This window comes from Ambystoma mexicanum, chromosome 6p (genome assembly GCF_040938575.1).
Source record: "Ambystoma mexicanum isolate Mex_15411 chromosome 6p, UKY_AmexF1_1, whole genome shotgun sequence".
In the NCBI taxonomy this organism is placed as follows: Eukaryota; Metazoa; Chordata; class Amphibia; order Caudata; family Ambystomatidae; genus Ambystoma; species Ambystoma mexicanum.
This window is the reverse complement of record NC_090935.1, coordinates 943,875,340-943,894,980: the sequence shown is the minus strand read 5'-3', so window position 1 is coordinate 943,894,980 and position 19,641 is coordinate 943,875,340. Positions and strand designations below refer to the sequence as shown.

The window sequence follows — 19,641 nt, the reverse complement described above, 5'->3', positions numbered from 1 at the left end:
CATTTCTTCTGATGTGGACCCATCCTGACGAGCTAACAAAGGTCGAACTAAGGTGCCTCAATGATAGATATTGGAAGAGAAAAAGGGAGGGCTTTGTGGAGAGGGCCCAAGGCTGTTTCACAACCTCAAATTGGAAGGTGAAGTAGGGCCTTGGACAATGGGCCTCATTACAACTTTGCCAGTGCAGAATTAACGTGGCGGTATTACCGTATACCGGCACATTTCCGCACTGGCAAAGTTTGCCGGTGGGGTAGAGAAATTACCTCAAGTTAAGAGTTGGAGGTAATTCAGACACCCTACCGGCACAAAATAGCCAGCATTACCAGTCCCAGTAATACCGTCAAATCCCCCATGGAGTCCTATAGTACTCCATGGAATGGGGATTTACCACTTTTACTGGCATTCATAATCCAGCGGTAATTGCGCCAGATTGAGTGTCGGAAACGGTATTATCATTTGCCAGTATCCTAACTGATTTACTGCCAGGATACCGGCAAAGTGGTAATGAGGCTCAATATCTTGATACTGTGTTTACCACAGACATGGGCTTACTCCATATTAGGTATCATTTCAGAGCTCTTCCATTAGATGCTGTGGTGGGGAGATGGAGGGACTTGGATGCTTCAGTGAGCCTCTGCAGACGATCCTCTATTTAATGTTTCTTCACCCCAAATACAAGTCAGCCAGGTCCACGTGGTGAACACCACTGCCTAGTGAGGCTCATATTAGACAGCTCCATGATGCCATGGTTTTGACACAAGCACAGCAGTGTTATTTATGGTGGCTCAGTAAGTCTGGCATGCATGGAAAGCCGGAAGAAAACAGGGCGGGAGAGGGGCAGGCATAGGATGTCTTAGTTACTTACCTGTAACTGTATTTCTCCAGCATTGGCATCTTTCATAGATTCACATGCTTGAATATTCCCTGCCGTCAGACTAGGAATCCTCAGTGATAAAAATAATTATTAAAACAGTTTTTTTTAATATACACACATTGCTACGTAGAAATGCATGTACCTAGTCCATTATGGCCTATGAGCCATTCTATTGTGTAGTCCCTCCACCTCACTTTGGTCCTTTATGACCCCAACCAATGAGGTGGCAGGGCTTCAGCTCCGCCCCAGGCAGCCATCTTCAGATTTCGAACCGTAGGAATTACATTATGATGGAAGCTGAGCGTAGGAGCAGCCTCTCAGGGGAGGCGGGTGGGCGCAAGTGAATCTTTGCTGGAGAAATACAGTTACAGGTAAGTAACTAAAACGGTGCCCAGTCAAAGGATCTAAAACAAAAGGATCGAATGCCTTTTGTTCGACACCAAAAGGACTGGAAAAAAAAAAAACGGTTGAATGCTTTTATATATATATATATATATATATATATATATATATATATATATATATATATATATATATATATATATATATATATATATATATATATTTTTTTTTTAGTTTGGTATGCATAAAAAAAAATCAAAACAAAAACAGGAGGTTGGGGGGGGGACACCCCCCATCAAAAAAAAAAAAATGACCCCTTTTTTCGGTCCTTTTGGTTTCGAAAAAAAGGGCACTCCATCCTTTTTTTTTTCTCCATCCTTTCACCTACAACCACTAAGACTTCTCCAGCATTGGATCTTTCATAGATTGAGATGCTTGAATAGAATACCAAGCCGTTAAAAACATGCCACCATCATATCCATGTATGCATAATACAGAAAACATACCTCTGATCAAACCTTTACCATGCAGCAACACAACGGTTCCATACTCGGGGAAAGGTGGGAAAAGGAGGCTGGTCCTACCTTATGCAAAGAGGTGTCAGAGCACTGCCTGTCCAACTGTAGTTTCTTTGTTGGTATCTTCAGCCAGGCAGTAGTATTTAGCAAACTTGTGCAGAGTGCTCCACGTGGCAGCTCTGCATATGTCCTTCAAAGCCACACCTACATGGAACGCTGTTGACGCCGCTCTGCCTCTGGTGGAGTGCGCCGAGGGTGGTTTGGGAAGGGGGGGGGGTCGCCTTTTGATGGCTGTGGGTGAAGCAAGAAGAAGCCCAGCGTGCCAGACCTCGTTTGGAAATATGCTGGCCCTTTGTATGGCCAGAGAAGGCGATGAACAGTCTATTTGAAGAACGGAACTCCCTAGTCCTTTGCAAATAAAACTTTAAAACTCTTGCTATGTCCAGAGAATGCAATGTTCGTTCTGCTTCCGAAGAATGATTCTGGAAGAATGTTGGTAGGACAATGCGTTCTGTGAGCGTCATTTCCGATACTACCTTTGGAAGGAACTTAGGGTGTGGTCTTAAAATGACAGTCCTTATGGAACAACGTGAAAGGGTGGTCAGAAGATAAGGCTTGTAACTCACTGATCCTCCTGGGAGAACTAATGGCTATCAAGAAAGCCGTTTTCCATGAAAAGAATTTTATGTCGCACCCTCCATGAGGGCTGTTAGCACAGTGTTCAAACTCCAGGATGGAACCGGTGTGGGCGTAGGCGAGTATGTACGCAAAAGCCCTTTGAGGAAGTCCTTAATGGCCGGACGGGAGAGTAAGGACTGCATCTCCGGGGCCATCATGTATGCCGTAATGGCTGATAGGTGGACCTTGATCGAAGACATAGAAAGACCTGCTTTGGCTAAGTGTAATAAGTAGGTAAGTACTTGCTCAACCGATGCAATGAGAGGATTAATAGCATACGTCTAACACCACTTGGAAAAACGAGTCCATTTCCTAGTGTAGGTGATGCGTGTGGAAGGAGCCCTTGAGGCCCTGATTATATCCCAGCATTCTGCAGGCAGATTGAGATTCATCATCTTACGCTGCTCAGGAACCACGCCTTGAGAGACAGGCTCGCTGGATCGTGATGGACGACCTTGCGGTTCTGTTGCGTCAATAGATACTGATGCGCTATGAGGCGAATTCGGGGGCTGTCGGGACAGGTGCTGTAGGGTTGAGTACCAGACCTGCTGTGCCCAGTCCGGCGCAATTAGGATCATAGAACACTTCTGCTCTATCATTCTGCGTAGTATCCAGGAAATGAGGGGAACGAGGGGGGAGGTATATAGGAATTTCCCCTTCCAATCCACTGAGAAAGCGTCTCCTACTGACTGACTCTCTGGGTACCTGGATGCAAACATTTTACATTTCTTGTTGGCCCTGTTGGCAAAAAGATCGAGATGTGGATGGGCCATAAGGCGGAGATCTATTGGGCTTCCTTCTCGTCCAGCTCCCACCTGTGAGAAGACGTGTCGTCCCTGCTCAGTTTGTCCGCTAGGACATTGTCCACTCCCGGACGGAAGGTGTTCCGCCTTGATTTGGACTCTGTGATGCAAGGCACATGCCCATAGTAGTTGAGCTTCCTGAGATAAGATCTCTGACCTCGTGCCTCCTTCCTTGTTTGTGTAGTGCATGGAGGTCGTGTTGTCTGTCTGTACAGTGAGTACCTTCCCCACTACTACCGGAAGGAAAGCTTTCAGTGCCCACCGTATGGCCCCGAGTTCCAACACATTGATGTGGAGTTGGGACTCCTGGCTTGACCAGGAGCCCTTGGTTTGTAGGTCCGCAAGATGAGCGCCCTAGCCCGAAAGAGACGCATCCGTCCTCAAGAGAAGGTTCGACGTTGGTGCCTGAAATGGCATCCCTTGTAAAAGGTTCTGCAGAGCGTTCCACCATCGAAGAGCCTTGACCAGTGTCGTTGGCATCTGGATGATGTCCTCCCAAAAGCCAAGAGCTTGTTTCCATTGGTGGTCCAGTGCCTCCTGGACAGGCCTCATGCGAAGCCTGCAATTTGGTATGAGGAATATACATGAGGACATCATGCCCAGGAGGGATTTGTAAGAGCGCACCAAAGTCGTTTCTCTCCCTAAGAACCACGCGGTCAAGCAGAGAGAATTGCTGTTGCTCTTTCTGCCGACGGTCTCAACCTGGGAATGTTGGTGTCGAGTTTGGCTACCAGGAACGAAACTGTCTTGCTGGGAACTGGGCAGGACTTCGCATTGTTTATGGCGAAACCTAACCCCCTTAGGAGATTTGTCATCTTTGAAACTGCCAAGTGTGCGCTTGAGGCGGAACTTGCTCTTATCAACCAGTCGTCCAGATATGGAAGGACTTCTGTTGCCGTCCTCCTGAGTTTTGCAGCCACTGGTGCAAGGCATTTTGTAAACACTCTTGGTGCCGATCTCAGACGAACCGGAGCACTCGAAATTGAAAATGAAGATCGCCCACAGTGAACCTGAGGAATTTTCTCTGTGCTGGATGGATTGGTACGTGGAAGTATGCGTCCTCCAAGTCTAGAGTGGCTAGAAAATCGTGCATGGTTAACCAAGGGAGCACTCCTTGCAAAGTTATCATCTTGAATTTGATGCGCTTGATATATTTGTTTCGCACTCTCAGGTCCAATATGGGTCGCCATTTACCATTCTTCTTTTTGATGAGGAAGAAAGGGGAGTAGAAACCCTTCCCCTTTAGAGAGTGAGCTACTCGCTCTATTGCTGCTTTGTGCAGCAGTTTCTGGATTTCTGACAGGACTTGTTTTAATATATGCACCCTGCGCGGAGTCAGGGGCAAGGAAGGAGGCTGGTCTAGAAATTCTAAGGTGTGTCCCTCGCGGACCACCTGTAACACCCATTTGTCTGATGTTATCGACTGCCAGTGTTGAAAGAACTGTCTCACCCTTCCCCCCACCGGGGTGTGATGTTGAGGGGGAGGAGCTGGACTGTTAGTTTTGTTTGCTCTGCGACTTCCCTTGAGCGGAGCCCCGCCTCCCTCTAAGGCCATACTTGTTGGAAGACTGGTACTTGGCGTCCTGATATGAATTACCTTGCGACTTCTGACCATAGGAAGGACGGTTAAAATCTCTGTACTTTGAGGATGAACCTCAAAAAGCACGAAAAGACCGGTGATCCTTGTCTTTATCTTTTAAAGGAGCTGATGGCACGTGCCGTGTCCGTTTTGATTCCTTTGAGGTGGTCATCTATCTTTTTCCCCCAAAGAGTTCTTGACCATCGAAGGGCATGTCCAATATCTGAGCTTGGACCTCAGGCCTGAAATTGGTAGCCCTCATCCAGGCCTGTCTTCTCAGCACTGTGCGCTGGCCTTCTGCCTGAAACCTGGCTCCGCCACATCGACTGCTGCATCAATCATGTGATCCGAAGCTGCTTCCCCCATCGGCGATAATCAACCTGGCTTCTTTCCTGAAGTTCTACAGGTAGCTGTTTGGCCAGCTTGGACATGCGGAGCCAAAGCTTGCGGTCAAATCTCGCCGTCATGGCAAACGCGTTGCCCGCTCTAATGGTAAGCGATGCTGATGCGGACACTTTCCTGCCCATAGCCTCTAGTTTGCGACCATCCTTGTCCGGTGGGGCTGATAGAGGTGATGCTGGATTGGTCAACTTTCTCCTAGCTGCTACGGTGATGACCGAGTCCGGTTTTGTATGACCTCGTAGACAAAGAGTTGCAGACTCAGGAGCCATGTTTTTCTCAGGCCTGGAAACTAGAGCCGGAGTGGATAAGGGTGTGGCCAATATCTTGGATCCGGACTACCAAATGGTGTCGAGGAGAGGAATGGTAGTAACAGTTCTCTTACGTTTGTCTCTGTGCTCGTAAACCACCGACTTCTTTTCCTCCGAAGTGACCTGTAACTGAAACAATTCTGCGGCTTTGCAGATGATAGTATGAAGAGAGACTAAATCATCCGGCGGTGAAGAGCCACCCGGTAAATCTTTCTTTCTGGGCTTTTCAACAATGTAATCGTCCCATTTGCTAGTATCAGGCTCTTGCGTGATCTCGCATTCTTCTGGTTCAGAAAATTCTCTGAAAGGATCTTCCTGCCAGTCCGAGACCGAAACAGAGGATGGTACAATTGCTGGATCTCTAGCTGGAGATCTTGTCCTGTGTGACGATGCTGGAGAAGGGACCCTTGTCGGTGAAGCACGGAGTGCCCTGCTCCTAGACCTGCGCGGTGGCTCAGGTGAATGTGGCCTAGTCCTGGAAGGCGAATGTCTTGGCGTGCTTTGTCGAGATGAAAAATCCCTCTGCGGGAGGTTTGGCTCCCTCGGTACAGCTGACTTGCTTTTTTCATTTTGACGTCTGTTGAACTCCTCAATGATCCTTTGCATTGGTAACATGAGCACAAGATCATAAGGATCAGCAGGCATCTCTGTAGTCGGTTGCCAAGGAGGGCTGTGTTCCTTGGGTGTAAGACAATGCTGTTCTGCAACAAACAGTGTCTGAAAACTCCTCCTGCAGGATGACATCAGGTAGCTCTGGAATTTCTCCTAAGGGATATAATTGTGTTCCCTGTGGAACAAGAGCGTCTATCAACTGAGGCGTGCTTCTATAGAGTCAGGAAGCCTGTCTTCATTAGATGGCGTAACAGTGGCATCAGCGAGGGGCGTTTTGGGCTCTGATAATTCTGTCGGTAAAGGAGCTTGTGGTGCTGTCGACGGAGCCGTGGTCGAAGATTTTGCCCACAACGGCCTCATCGACGGCGGGTCCGTGGACGAAGATTTTGTGGACGGTGGCTTGCCTTTATCCGTCGACGAGTGCGTGGACGAAGATTCTGTGGACGGTAGCTTATCAGTCGACAAGTGCTTCGTGGACGAATGATGAGCTTCCTTCGTCGACGATTGTTTCGTGGATGATAAACTCACCGATGAGGACTTCGTCGTGGACGATGCGGTTTGTCACGTGTTGGTCATCGATGAGGGTTTCGTCGACGGCTTGGTGGACGACGGGCCTCTATGTTTACTGCCGTTCGTAGACGGCTTCTCCGTGGACGACTGCCCCCCCGCCCCCTGGTTTTTTGCAAACTCCTCCTTACCTTTGGAGGTAGTTTTTGCCATAGAATATTTCATCTTATGGCTTGTAGAGTCCAGGGGAGGTAGGAAAGGTATAATTTCCAGCTTCCTTTTACTCTTGGGAGTAGGAGAGGAAGTCCTTTCCACTGAAGAGGCCCTTCTTTTAGAGGTTTGCCTCTCAGATGATTTTCTGGAGTGAACAGGGGCTGTCTTCGCAGATTCCTTGTCAGAAGAAAGTCCCTTGGCTTCCAAATGCAGAAGAAGTCTTCCATGTCTGTCTTGTAGGGTCTTAGTTGAAAGAGACTTGCAAATGTGACATTTCTGGATGTCATGAGGACATAGACAGCATATACAGTGATCATGGGGGTCTTTCATGTAATCCACCCTTCTCCTGCACCTCGTGCAATCCGTGAATAGGGAAGGCTTCTTGGTAGCCTGAAGTTCAGCCATGTGAAGAGAAAGTTCACTCGACAAATTCTGGGTCAAATCAAAGTTTCTTGACACCCCAAACGCCACTGGAGATAGCCCCTAGCCAGGGGAATGTGGTAGAGTATATTAAAATATAAACTACTGTGAAAATAGAAGAAAAATCGAAAAAGCTCAGAGAGCGTGAGGATTCCCTGTGTCAATTAGACTGCGGTGAAAAATCTGAAGATGGCTGCCTGGGGCGGAGCTTAAGCCCTGCCACCTCATTGGTTGGGGTCATAAAGGACCAAAGTGAGGTGGGGGGACTACACAATAGAATGGCTCATAGGCCATAATGGACTATGTACATGCATTTCTATGTAGCAATGTGTGTATATATAAAAAAAAAGTAATTATTTTTATCATTGAGGATTCCCAGTCTGACAACAGGGAATATGCAAGCATCTGACTCTATGAAAGATCCAATGCTGGAGAATCATTTTTACAATGATACTGTTTGATTTTTAATTTTGCATTATTTGCTTGTTTTTTTTTTTGATACATTTAAAGTTGTGACCTATTGTAATGACATGTTGCTCATTAATAAATATTGAAATGACATTTCTTCTGATCTCTTCTCAGATCCCAAGTTAATAATTTGCTAAGGCAGTCATGTGAAATCACAAGGGACATATTTGACATCTTTGCTCTTCAATGTGGGTTTTCTTAGGAGCTACAAAAGAATGTGTATAACCCTAGATCCATAGAGGTCTGCCGCATTATATGCTCAAGATGAGGTGGTCCTTATAGAAGACAGAAGCCTAGGCATCACTAATCTTATCTAAGGAAACAAAGAAAAGTCTTGGGGTGGAAAAACCTGATTGAATCAACCAGTCGAAGCACAACAGCAACATAATACAAGACTAAACACAACATAACATAAAAATTCTAGTGGTGTATGGTGCAAATGAACTACCACCCCCTCCTGAGTGTCATCAGTTAACAATAAAGGCCGCCTCAGTCCAGGCGCTTTGTGGAAAATATTACCATAGTTCGCAACCGCTTTCCCTCCTTTTGCTCTTATTTCTTCGACCACATGGTCAGCAGCCGAGGAACTCTTTCCATCTCCACTAATATTACCTCCAAGATCGTTCACTGTGAAGCACACAAAAAATACGTTCATCATCTGTTTGGTCACTCAATAGGATTAATCATCTTTTTTAAAATCATTTCTCAAAACAATGCGTTGAAGCACTTGGAAAATCTGATCATCATAACTACACGTTTCCGTTTCAGACTATGCAACCCATATAAAAGAGCTGAAGCACAAATCTATCTATATTATATTTTAGGGACATTTCAAATTGCTTTATTTCTACAATTTTAGATACTGCTGTACTGAAAAGGAAACGTGTGCATTTACTGAGAAGGTTAATCTGCTTGAAATGTTACGCTGTGTTCACGGGGACCTTTTGGAAAGTTCAGAGCATGCCCTTGGTAGTTACTGCAAATTCTACATGCCAACGTTCATCACATTTGGAAATGTCGCATGCTAGTCCGCCCGGTGATCGACAGGTACAGGATGAGGGAGCACCCGGTCACATTCTTCCCTGGCGCTGCTCGGCTACTTCTCATACTCATGCAGAGCAAATGACCATTCAGCCAACACCGCCATGACAGGCCGGTTCCCAGCAGGAACAGTTGCAATGGACTGAAAACAGTGTTCTATGTACGTCAGGGCTGTCCCCTCTGCCCGTCCTAGTGCCGGCCTACTACGCCAGATCTTCAACTACATGGCATTAAACGTACTCATGTCAAGAGCATCTTGTTGAAGCTCTCCGAATAATAAAAAAAAAAAATACAACGCTTGCCATTAATGCAAATTTGACTAATTAAATCACTGCATGGCTGTAAATATGGTGGCCTTCCGCAGAACAAGCAGATGTCCCGGAAATTATGACGCTACGTGTCTGGCACATTTTAGTCAATCCGAAAGAAAATGACGACAGAACCAGACATATCCCTTTAAATATGAAATCTACAAACATTTGCATAATTTCACATCTGCAATTAGTAATTGTTCTAAACGATTTGATTGGCTTCTTGTGGTATTGGGTTTATAAGTGGGCCCCAATTGAGGCCTGCGTGTCTTAACGGGTTTAACTGATTAATGGTCTGTGGATCCCAACACTTCATCTGTTATAAGTGACCTTGGTGGTTATCGAGTAAGGTAGCTGATTTAGTGTTACCGTTTGATTGGACTAGGCTAGCTTCTATAAAGTGTGTCATTTCCAGTAGACTGTGCATTTTAGCAGTTTGCGTCATTACATCTGTTTTGCATTGTTCTGGGATTTACCTTGTGTGAAAGGTCACACACATGATCGTGTTCAGGGATGCATAAACACCTGTTCTGCCCATTGCATCTCAGTATTCTTCACGTCTTTCCCGCTTTGGCCAGACTTCATCCTCAGAAATGTTGAACTTGTTTCCACTGAATTCATACAATGCCCCTGTTGCAATTAAAACCAAAAATGTTTCTCCTGAAATGTAACCCACGACTCAAGATTCTCATTTTTGTAAACGTTGTGCTACTGTGGAGAAAATATTCTGTTTTCGGGTGGCAGCAACAAGTTCTGCAATCTGCATTTTTAACCCCTAGTGATAAGGGGGAGTATTCGCGTCCTATTTGCACAGAAATGCATAGAGCATTTAAGGCCGAACGGTAGAACATAGATCTTGCAGCTACGTCGTAAACGACATAAGAGAAAAGGCAGCTAATAAAGCTTTGAATTGTGAACATTTTAGGGCTTTTGAAGGGAACAACGATTTTTAATGACGCCATATTTGCAAGTTTTACACTTGGTAGAAGCCTTTGGAGGCTGGAGCAACTTGCTCTCTCTGGTGGGTATTGCTATCTTGAGTTCGCTAGGGTGGCATGTGTTGTGCAGAGTGCTGTTCTTGCCAAATGTAATTTTGGTTTGACCATAGATATTGCTCCCAAGATCGATCGTTGTCCCTCGATGTGGGTGTGGGGGGGTGTCACTCAGTGGAGCCAGACCAGAACGTTCTATATGGACACAGGGGATGCAAATGGGGGCTATGAAAGGGTTGGTGAGTCCCTTACGCGGGATCATACAGAGAGAGTTGTCTTACGATTTGTTCAATGGTCAACAGTGTCGACTTATGGACTGCCATGTAGAGGTTTTAAAGAACGTGATGGGGTTGGAGCCCCTCTTCCCATGATGAAGAACTACAACTGTGGACTCTGGAAGGTTCGATAGTTTTCGCATTACTTACCCGACAGTGACCTATAAAAAGGTGGAGGTCCCAAGGGCTGGTCATTGTGGTCAAAATGTGTTGTCTGATATTTGTCTTGCAAGACAAATAAAGCAGTCCGTCTTTGCTACTACCCTAAACTAAAGTGTGAACTTGGTTTCACTGACACTACACACAACATAAAAATAAAACTTAGTTCGTGTAGCTCCTCCTCCTTTCCACACACAAGGAATACTTTTTCTTGTGTTCTGATGTACTCATTTATATTTTTATTGGTAAAGACGAGACAAATCAGTATATCCTGGCTGATCACGTACTTGACCTTTTCTAAAAAGACTAGTCTTCCTACATGTATATAACATGACAGCAAACGAAAAATTGTAAATACTCAAACACAAAAATTATCTATACAAAAAAAGACAATTTAATTCGATTTCAACCCTCTGCGAAATAAATCTTTGCTTTCACTTTTGACATCGTTTTTCAATGTCATTTCCTTTTCTGATGTTCATCAATGCAGTCTCATTTGAGCCTGTTTTGGGGATTTGTTCCCACCCATAAAAACGGGTTACCAAAGGTGGTGTCATGGCATGCAAACTTATAAAACTCTCCTTTCTTTCATGAGAGGTGATTTTGCCTATTCACCCGAACCGGAGGAAGGTACCTGCAGCCAAGTTAAGGGCAGTTCAATACTCAAACCTAATGCCATATTTTCTATAGGATTCTGGTGGTTATAGATTTACCCTTTCATCTCCCCAGGTACCAATTAAATGCAGAGTCCTCCGTTATTGCGCTCTCCTGTCTAAAAGGCTACAGATGGCTCAGGGATTTGGAGTCCTGACAAGTCTGAGGCGTTCAGAGCTTAGCAGGCATTGAGTTGTTAGGGGTCCTAAAGTTAGGTTTAACCCTCAGGCTGGTTATGGACTGGGGACAACGGAGACCCCTCCAAATACCCAACGCATGGCTTGTATCAGAGTGAGGTGGTGGTGGTGGCAGCTGGCCCTCTGGGTCCCCCCAGTTCCATTGCCCAGCCTCCAACATGGGATTTCATCACAATGGGCACTGGATGATAATAGCATGGCATTTGGAGCCATAAACATTCTGCAGAGGACCATCTTGTAAACATTTCCATATCTAGAAATGTCGCCATGTCTTTCCTGCTATGCATTGTGAAGTCCACATTGTACATGTTGTTGTTGAGGTAGCTAACAAGCAACTGAAAAGCCCCCTCTGAGATCATTCACATATTGTCAGTGTAGTGGATCTATAGTCTGATATTGTCAATGTTATTCATTTGAGATTATCCACACACTGTCACACTTGAAGTAGCCCATAATGACATCCGCAAATGCAGTAAGAATTCTGCGTCTAAGGCTGCTCTTTAGGGAAGCTTGCAGTTGTAATTAAAAAGAACATTATTTCGTACAAACTGGAGATCATTTTAGTGTGTTGATAAGGTGGCAGAACATTCTACATAATCCTCTCCCACTCCGCCCACTGCACCAGGCACCCTCACCTCACACGATTGTTGTGCGGTACGCTCTCCATACCGTTCTGCCAGGGCCTCTGGCCATTCTGAGAACCTGCACCATCCTGCCGACTCATAATTCTTCTCACCTCCTTTACTCCACCTTCTACATCCTTGCCCTTCACATCACAAACAAGAGACCGCTTGGCTACCAATCATGCTCTAAAAGCACTTCTGCCTCATGCCATCCTCCCAGCCCTCCGTGGCCACCCTCCTTATTTACCCTAGTATGCTCTCAGACTAGTATGCTCTCAGACTAGGTAATGCCCAATCAATTTGCAGGAAAACATTCATCCCTTATGACCATTCTGACTCCCACAACCGCCACCTGGTTTTCTACCATTCTCCACTCTGCTCCTCTTCCCCATCCCATCACAATCCTCCTGATCTAAAGGACACCTTGCCACTTACAGCTCCCTCCTTTCCTGGGACTTCACCTTCTTGAGACCCTTCTAATCAAATTGACTACTACTGTCTTGGGTTCCCTTAACCGTCCTAAAATATTCTCCCCTCACCAACTCAAAATGAACTCTCTCCTTTGTGTCCCACCATTGACCTCCCTTCACAGCCTACCCACTCACACCAGAGCAATCCTTGGCACCTTGTCTTCTGACCATACTATTCACCCACCCTCATACTCTTTAACAAACCAGTTTCGCTCCCTCTCCATTCCACCTACCTCCCATCTCCAAACTCAAGTTCGAGGCGATTCTCTAGTCCCTTGCTTGCACAATAGCAGATATTCACCTCTTAGCTGTTTGTCCCCCTCCAGATCTCCCTCTAACAGGCCCTTCATGACTTCAGCCTTGCCGTTAGCCCCCACATTATAACACCTATTCCGCAAACTACCCTTGTTCGCCTACTGAAATAGCAGACCTCTGCGGAACAGCTTAATTAGAGCTAAAATGTCCAACACCAATTCCACCAACATACAACATAAGAGCACGGTGCCGTGTCACAATTGACAGCATTGTGGCAACATTATGAAAGGGAACACCATTGCACACCCACATAAGGGTAAATCAATCTCCCTAAAACACTCATGTACTTGTGATTCTAGAAATGTAGTATACGCACTGAAATGTCCCTGTGGATTTTATTACGTAGGCATCACAACCAGGAAAGCAAAGCTCCGCTGGACAGAGCACAAGTCCAACCTTAGAACCCGCAATTTGAAATCTCCGGTCACATCACATTTTTTAGAAGCTAGACACACGATTGCACAGCTGAAATGTGTAATATTGGAACAGATCACGTTCGGAACAAGAGGTGGGGATCTCACCAGGAAATTACAACAGAGGGAAGTCTGGTAGATTGATATGTTGGACTCGATGCAACCGAAAAGAATGAACAGTGAATCCGATTTAATGTGTTTTGTATGACATACTACAATATAAGGTTCTCATTTATGTGACTATGAGCTGAGCCTTTTTAGAATTGACTGCACTTGTTTTACTGTGTACATTGACAGTTCATGGTTTTGCTCGAGTTTTTAGTTATGTTACTTCTACTATTGTTAGTTGTTTTGATTTATGTTTACTGTTTTGTTATTGTGGACCGCTACATAGTATGGTGGAAACACCACAGCTCTAAAGAAGTATAAAATAGATTATGAATGTGTTTAACTGTATGCAAATGTTTACTTTCTGTTGTGATTAATAGCCAAGTCACTAGGGTGACCGCAAAGTAATTATAATTTGTCTATTGGCCAGAGCAATGTCCATTGTCCCAGCCTCGAGATGCTCCGAGAGGTTTGGAATAGTGTATAATATCGTTATCATCGGTCCATTGGCACAGACGGATAGGGGGGGGGACCTCCCAGCCCCACTGTGCTTGACTATTTACCACGTGCGGGAGGAGGGACACCGCATCAGCTTTGTACGATGTAGTGCCGTCTTGCTCACCTTTTGATTTGTGGAACCAACACGATTACGTCAGCAGTAGGGTTGTTGATGCATGTGCCTTAGCTGGTAGAGTGACAAAAGTGTTTTGAAAGACTGTTTGAATCCCAGGGAGAGAGTGGTACCTTGTAAAAGTAAATCCTGAGAAGCTGAACTTTTGTGTTTTGTAAAACTTTGAAACCGGATAGGCCTAAGCTTGGGGAAGGGAACCCCAGGAGGCCTAAAAGGAACTGTGAGCTTTAGAAAGCTTGGGGAAGGGAGCCCCAAGAGAATCAGCGGTCCTTTGGTAAAAGTGTAGAGTCAGAGGGGCTTAAGCTTGGGGAAGGGAACCCTGAGAGGCCCAAAACGAACTATAAGCTTTGAGAAGCTTGGGGGAAGGGAACCTTTGTGAATTGTTTTGAAACAAAGGACAGTGCCTTGAAGAGTCTAGGGCACATTTTGAGCTGAATTACTTTGCCATGGGAACCTTTTTTGAACCGATTTATTTTAAAGCAAGAGGAACTGTGCCTTGAAGAATCTAAGGGCACTGTGAGTTGAACTATTTTGAACTGGCAAAACTGAACCTGACGAGAAGGCCACCTGACTCCAGCCTTGTTTAATACTTCTTTTTGGAACACTTTTCTGTTAAAGAAACCCTAAACAACATTTTGTTTCAAGAGTGAGGGCAAGCATAGGTTTGACACAGACAGGTTTTGTTTTGGGACTTCCTGACATCGACCATCCTTACAAACATCAGTTATGAGAAAACCCAAAGTAGAGATAGGGCCAGATGGGCATTACAACAACCTTCAGAATTTTAAATAAAGGTTTTCGAAGTATATCTGTGTCTGTGTCTCTCTTGATGCCATGCCGGTCTCGCAGCTCCGAAATATTGTTAACACGCCTCATAACCTGCTTTGTGTACAATGAGTACAAAAAGGGAGGAGGCAGCACTGATATATTGTGTTGGGTTCAGGTTCAAAGAGCCAAACTCAAAACAACTAACCTGAAAATAAAGTAAATAAATAATCACCTCAAAATAGCTAACAATAAATATTTCTACAGTGGAGACCTCCAGCCCCTACCAGGACCCACCTCTTTCACACTTTGTGAAGATCGAACATTGCACGTTTCATAGAAGATCACCTCACATCTAATACCAAATTTGTTAATTCTAAATCACGTAATGATTTTCTAATACTTATTAAACAAGTAAGTCTAATTGAAGGAAATTAGTTAAACCCGAGACAATGAATTCTCATTATTTGTGCTTGTTCTTTAGTAATTTTCTAGGATATATTATATTGTCTCTAATAAATCCCTATCTACTAATGTCACATCATCACAAATTGGTGTCCGATATCTGATCATGCCCCTATTAGCACTGTATTTGTTAGTGATTTCAATGAATTCCAAAAACCTTATTGGAAATGTAATGCACATTTCTTTCAATTTATTTATAACATTCACAAGGAATTCTTTAGAAACCATTATACAGATACTGTTGCAAATAACCTGGGATACATTCAAAGCAAACTTGCATGGACCAATCATGCAATATTTTGCCTACTTCAAAGGGAAAATGCAGTAATTTTGCCAAAAACCTTTCGACTTTATTGCAATCCTTCCGAACGTGCTATCAAGAACCTTCTGAGTAAGCAATACATATGTTACTCTTACTTCTTGCGGCACTCTACTTAAAAGTCGCTTAAAAATTGTATGGAGGATCTAAGGAGAAAGGCAAAATGCAAGCAGTTTACCTGTAACAGATCAAAACGTGCCCAAACAGTCATCGCCAATCCCATTACTAAATACATTTCTTACTAAAAATTCTGAAATTGGTGCTACCTTTTCCCATATTATCAACATCTATACACACTTAAATCTAATCCCTATTATCCTGAAATTGCCACTTATTTTTTATATATCCAAAATGTATAATGTCAAACCTGATCTTACACTATTTGATGTTGATTTTACTTCAATGGAGGTCAGACAAGTGCTTTGTGAGTTGAAATGAGGAAAGGCCGCTGGTGCTGGTGGGTTTTTCTATTGAATGGCATGCATCTTTTGCTACTCTTTTTGCTCCGGTACTTCTGGAATTATTTATTTAGTAGCTTTAAACATAACCCATGTTCTTCTGGAACTTTTGGTAATGCTCTCATTCTGTTCCCTAAACCATATCAATATTTGCATTGTGCCCAAAACTATGAGCCCATCTCATTAATACTGAATGTAAAATATTTGCAAAGGTTCTCTAATAGATTTGATAAAGTGATAACTTTTTTAATGCATCCACTCATTTTTTGTGTCACACTTGATACTTCCTTAGATTCTCGTTTCCCGTTAGCTCTTGCCTCTCTCGATGCGGAGAAAGCATTTGATTGTCTTGCTTGGGATATTTTTTTTATTTGTTTACAGTTCAAATACAAAAATGTAGAACCTTTACAAAACAAAACATAATTTAAAAGAGAAATAGAATATTTACATATAACATTTTCTTCTTCTTACATCACAGTTTAAGATAAAGGATATCATATTTAACATTTGCATCTTTTAGTTATTAAAGCTTAACAGCTCCTTTTCAATATGCTTACACAAGCTAACCAATTCAAATACCAAGGGTTTATGCGTGCTTTGCATCATAAGTGCCCAAAGGAATTGCAAACAGTCTTCAAAGTTAATGTTTGAAAATTTCGCAAGTCGATTAGTCCTCATTGATTTGAAGTGTGGACATTCAAGAATAAGATGTTTCATGGACTCAATCGGTCCATTACATAAGGGGAAAGCGAAATTTAGTAATTTTAGGTTCTCCTTTGTTGGTCCAAATGGCAATTCTTTGTCTAGTATGATATAAGTTAAATCTGTATCATATATCCGCTTATCTGATATGGTTGCATGGGAATAAATTGACATGATCGTATCTAGGAATTCGTTGTTTCAGAAAAGTACCATACACTTTGTACATTTTATATGCTGATATTCTTTCAATTGTAAACAGCCAATCCTGCTCAAAAAGCTTCCTTTTTGCAAAGCCTGATCGCAAGTGTACATCTTCAATAATAATACATAAAGACTTCAAAAGAAGCTGCATACTAAAGTGGTATTTGTTGAAGGAGGCTGAAGTAGAGGAATCCAACATACATTTCAGATCTTCGTACAAAGAGTTTTTAGGTGGAAAATGAATTTTTACATAGTGAGATAATTGTCGCCATTTCCAACGTGCCGATAGTGCAACCAGGCCAAACTCATGCTGTATTACTGCGTTAGGTATACACATAGGGAAGTGCATAGCAGATTTGATCAATGAACCCTGCGTGGAATCGAGAATTGTGCTCATATCACACAGGCACATATCCAAGGAATACAAAATGACACTTTCTATTTTTAACATTAGGAACTCAATCATGGGGATTAATGAAAATTTACAATATTTTGAATAAATCCTTTTTAACTGAGATAATAGAGGACGGGATTTGTTTTTAATCAATTCTGTCCATGCATTAATAGAATTTTGAGCACTGAGATTATATCCCAGGTAGATCGCGCTGAGAGTACAAGGGATTTGAGTTTTCACAATCTCCCATTTAAATCCCTTGCTATTTTGTTTCTTACCAAATTTTAAAATGTCCGTTTTTGCGGGATTTGGGGTCAAATTATGAGCAACTGCAAATTCCTCGAAGAGCAATAGCTTAGTTTGTAGCCCTGCCGGAGTTGGGTCAAAAATAATGATATCATCTGCGAACGCGATCCACTTCATCCGTAGCGAGCCAATTTTAACAGAGAATAGGTTGCTATGGTCCCATTCCCTATCAAGGACAGAAAGGTATACATTTAAAAAGGTTGCTGCTAAATTGCAGCCTTGCTTTAGACCAATGGATGTGTTAATAGGATCGGTTGTTCTTCCATCTGCAGAAATTTTTATTTTGTAGGAAGTGTTGGTATGGAGTTTAATAAACCAATAAAGTAATACAGTAGGAATTCCCATAGTCCTCATTTTGACCCACAAGAGATTTCGCACAACATTATCAAAAGCTGATGACATATCTATCATGGCTATCTATACGGAATGCAAGTTCTTTCCATTGGTGCCAGCAATCAAGTGTGACATAATAGCTCCATTCAGAGAGGTACTCATTCCCTTCCTAAAACCGGTTTGGTATTTTGAGTACAGGTTGTTTTCCTCAATTAACTTTTCAAGGTCATGTAACAGAAGAATAGCGAACAGTTTCGCGTCCGTGTCAAAGAGATAGGCCTGTAATTCTGTGGAAGAGAAGGATCGCCCTTTTTGATATTATGTTTCAATCACTTAAATTAGCATGTAATAGGTTGCAAATTGCCTTGTTTATTAAAATCCTCTATTGTTCTCCCAAATCCCATTTATGGCAAAATAATCCCTTGTCAGAACCCATTTCTCTTTTTAGAGGTACTCATCAAGGTTGGCCTTTACCGCCTCTCCTTTTTGTGTTAGATCTTGAACCTTTACTTCAAAAGAGCTGTAATAAAGTCGATGTTCAAGGCATTCAATTTCATGGGGATGAAATTAAGATCTTGGTTTAAGAGTAGATAGATATAACAAAATATTGTTTAAGTCATCAATTCCCAAACATTTAGTATGTATAGATTTCACGGTTACATGGGGCTATCAATTAAATATAACTAAATTTCAAAATTCTCCTGCTTTCTAACGCATGTATTCAGTCAGACATTGATCATTTCGGTATGTATTGGTACTGTACAAATCCCTAATATCTAGGGATTGCAATCTCCTCAGATGCTCACTCAATGATCAAACAACTCTAAAATGATGATTTCTAGGTTAGAGGATTTGACCAGTAAATGTCCACCTTTATATATCTTTCTGCTAGGCAATTTGGGCACTATTAAAAAGGATTGTGATGAATCCGGTGGAGTCATCACCGATTTCCCGATGGTGACCTTCTCCCATGTGGCCTGGGGACGGCAGCCACTACCTGATCCTAACCCTGTGGGCGGCTATATGAGGGAGGATAATATGGATGAGACATGGTATCCTCCATTTTCCCTTGAAAATAACATCCCATGTCAGAAACCCTCATGGCCTATTGTCATGTATCCACTCCCTTTCTTAAGAAAAGCAGGGGAAAACCCTTTTAACCACAACTACGGACCAACCTTGGTCTAATTGGCCAATGTAATGCAATTACCTCTTTCTATTCCACTTGGCAATCAATCAGAACTGACCTGCCATCAAAACCTTTTGAAAGTGCTTATTTGAGTCCCATGAGTTAATCATACACAATGGACTTCTATTCCCAGAATTCACAAAATACTGGGACGAAGAAGTATCAAGCAATGTGGAGCAAAAGAGACTGCAAACCTAGCGAGCGCTCCAGTGTTTACTGGCGCTCACCTGTGCCTGGGAAATTTAAGCAGCCTCAACAGGCAATGGAAGGCAGCTGCTGTGGTGGGTGGTGTGAGAGAGCTTCACCTCTCCATGAGAAGCAGGGACCCGAGAAGCCAGCACCGGCGTGGTGGAGTCAGGCGACTCACCACCGGAGGAAGAAGTAACTGCTGAACCGAGGGTCGCAGCAGGAATGCCCGGAGCAGGAGAAGAACTCCTGGGCGTTTGCAAGCGCAGGGGGGACAGCATTTCGCTTACCGGAGCCGAGAAGGCAGCAAGTGCCTGTACATTCGAGAGGAAGGCACAGAGGACTTTCGCGCAAAGCAAAGACTACTGCAAGTGGGAACCAGAAGGGAATCCTTACCCAGCTGACTGCAA

The 19,641-nt window shown here is 43.5% G+C and overlaps 1 protein-coding gene across 1 annotated transcript in view; it reads right to left on the bottom strand.

The window, feature by feature from the left end:
- Nucleotides 1-19,641, bottom strand: part of HSD17B4 (hydroxysteroid 17-beta dehydrogenase 4) — a 1,724,715-nt gene that overhangs the window by 1,613,420 nt on the left and 91,654 nt on the right. Inside the window, exon 3 of the mRNA XM_069625564.1 lies at nt 8,244-8,351. Coding sequence (XP_069481665.1) covers nt 8,244-8,351 — 108 coding nt within the window. The remainder of the gene's footprint in view (nt 1-8,243; nt 8,352-19,641) is intronic.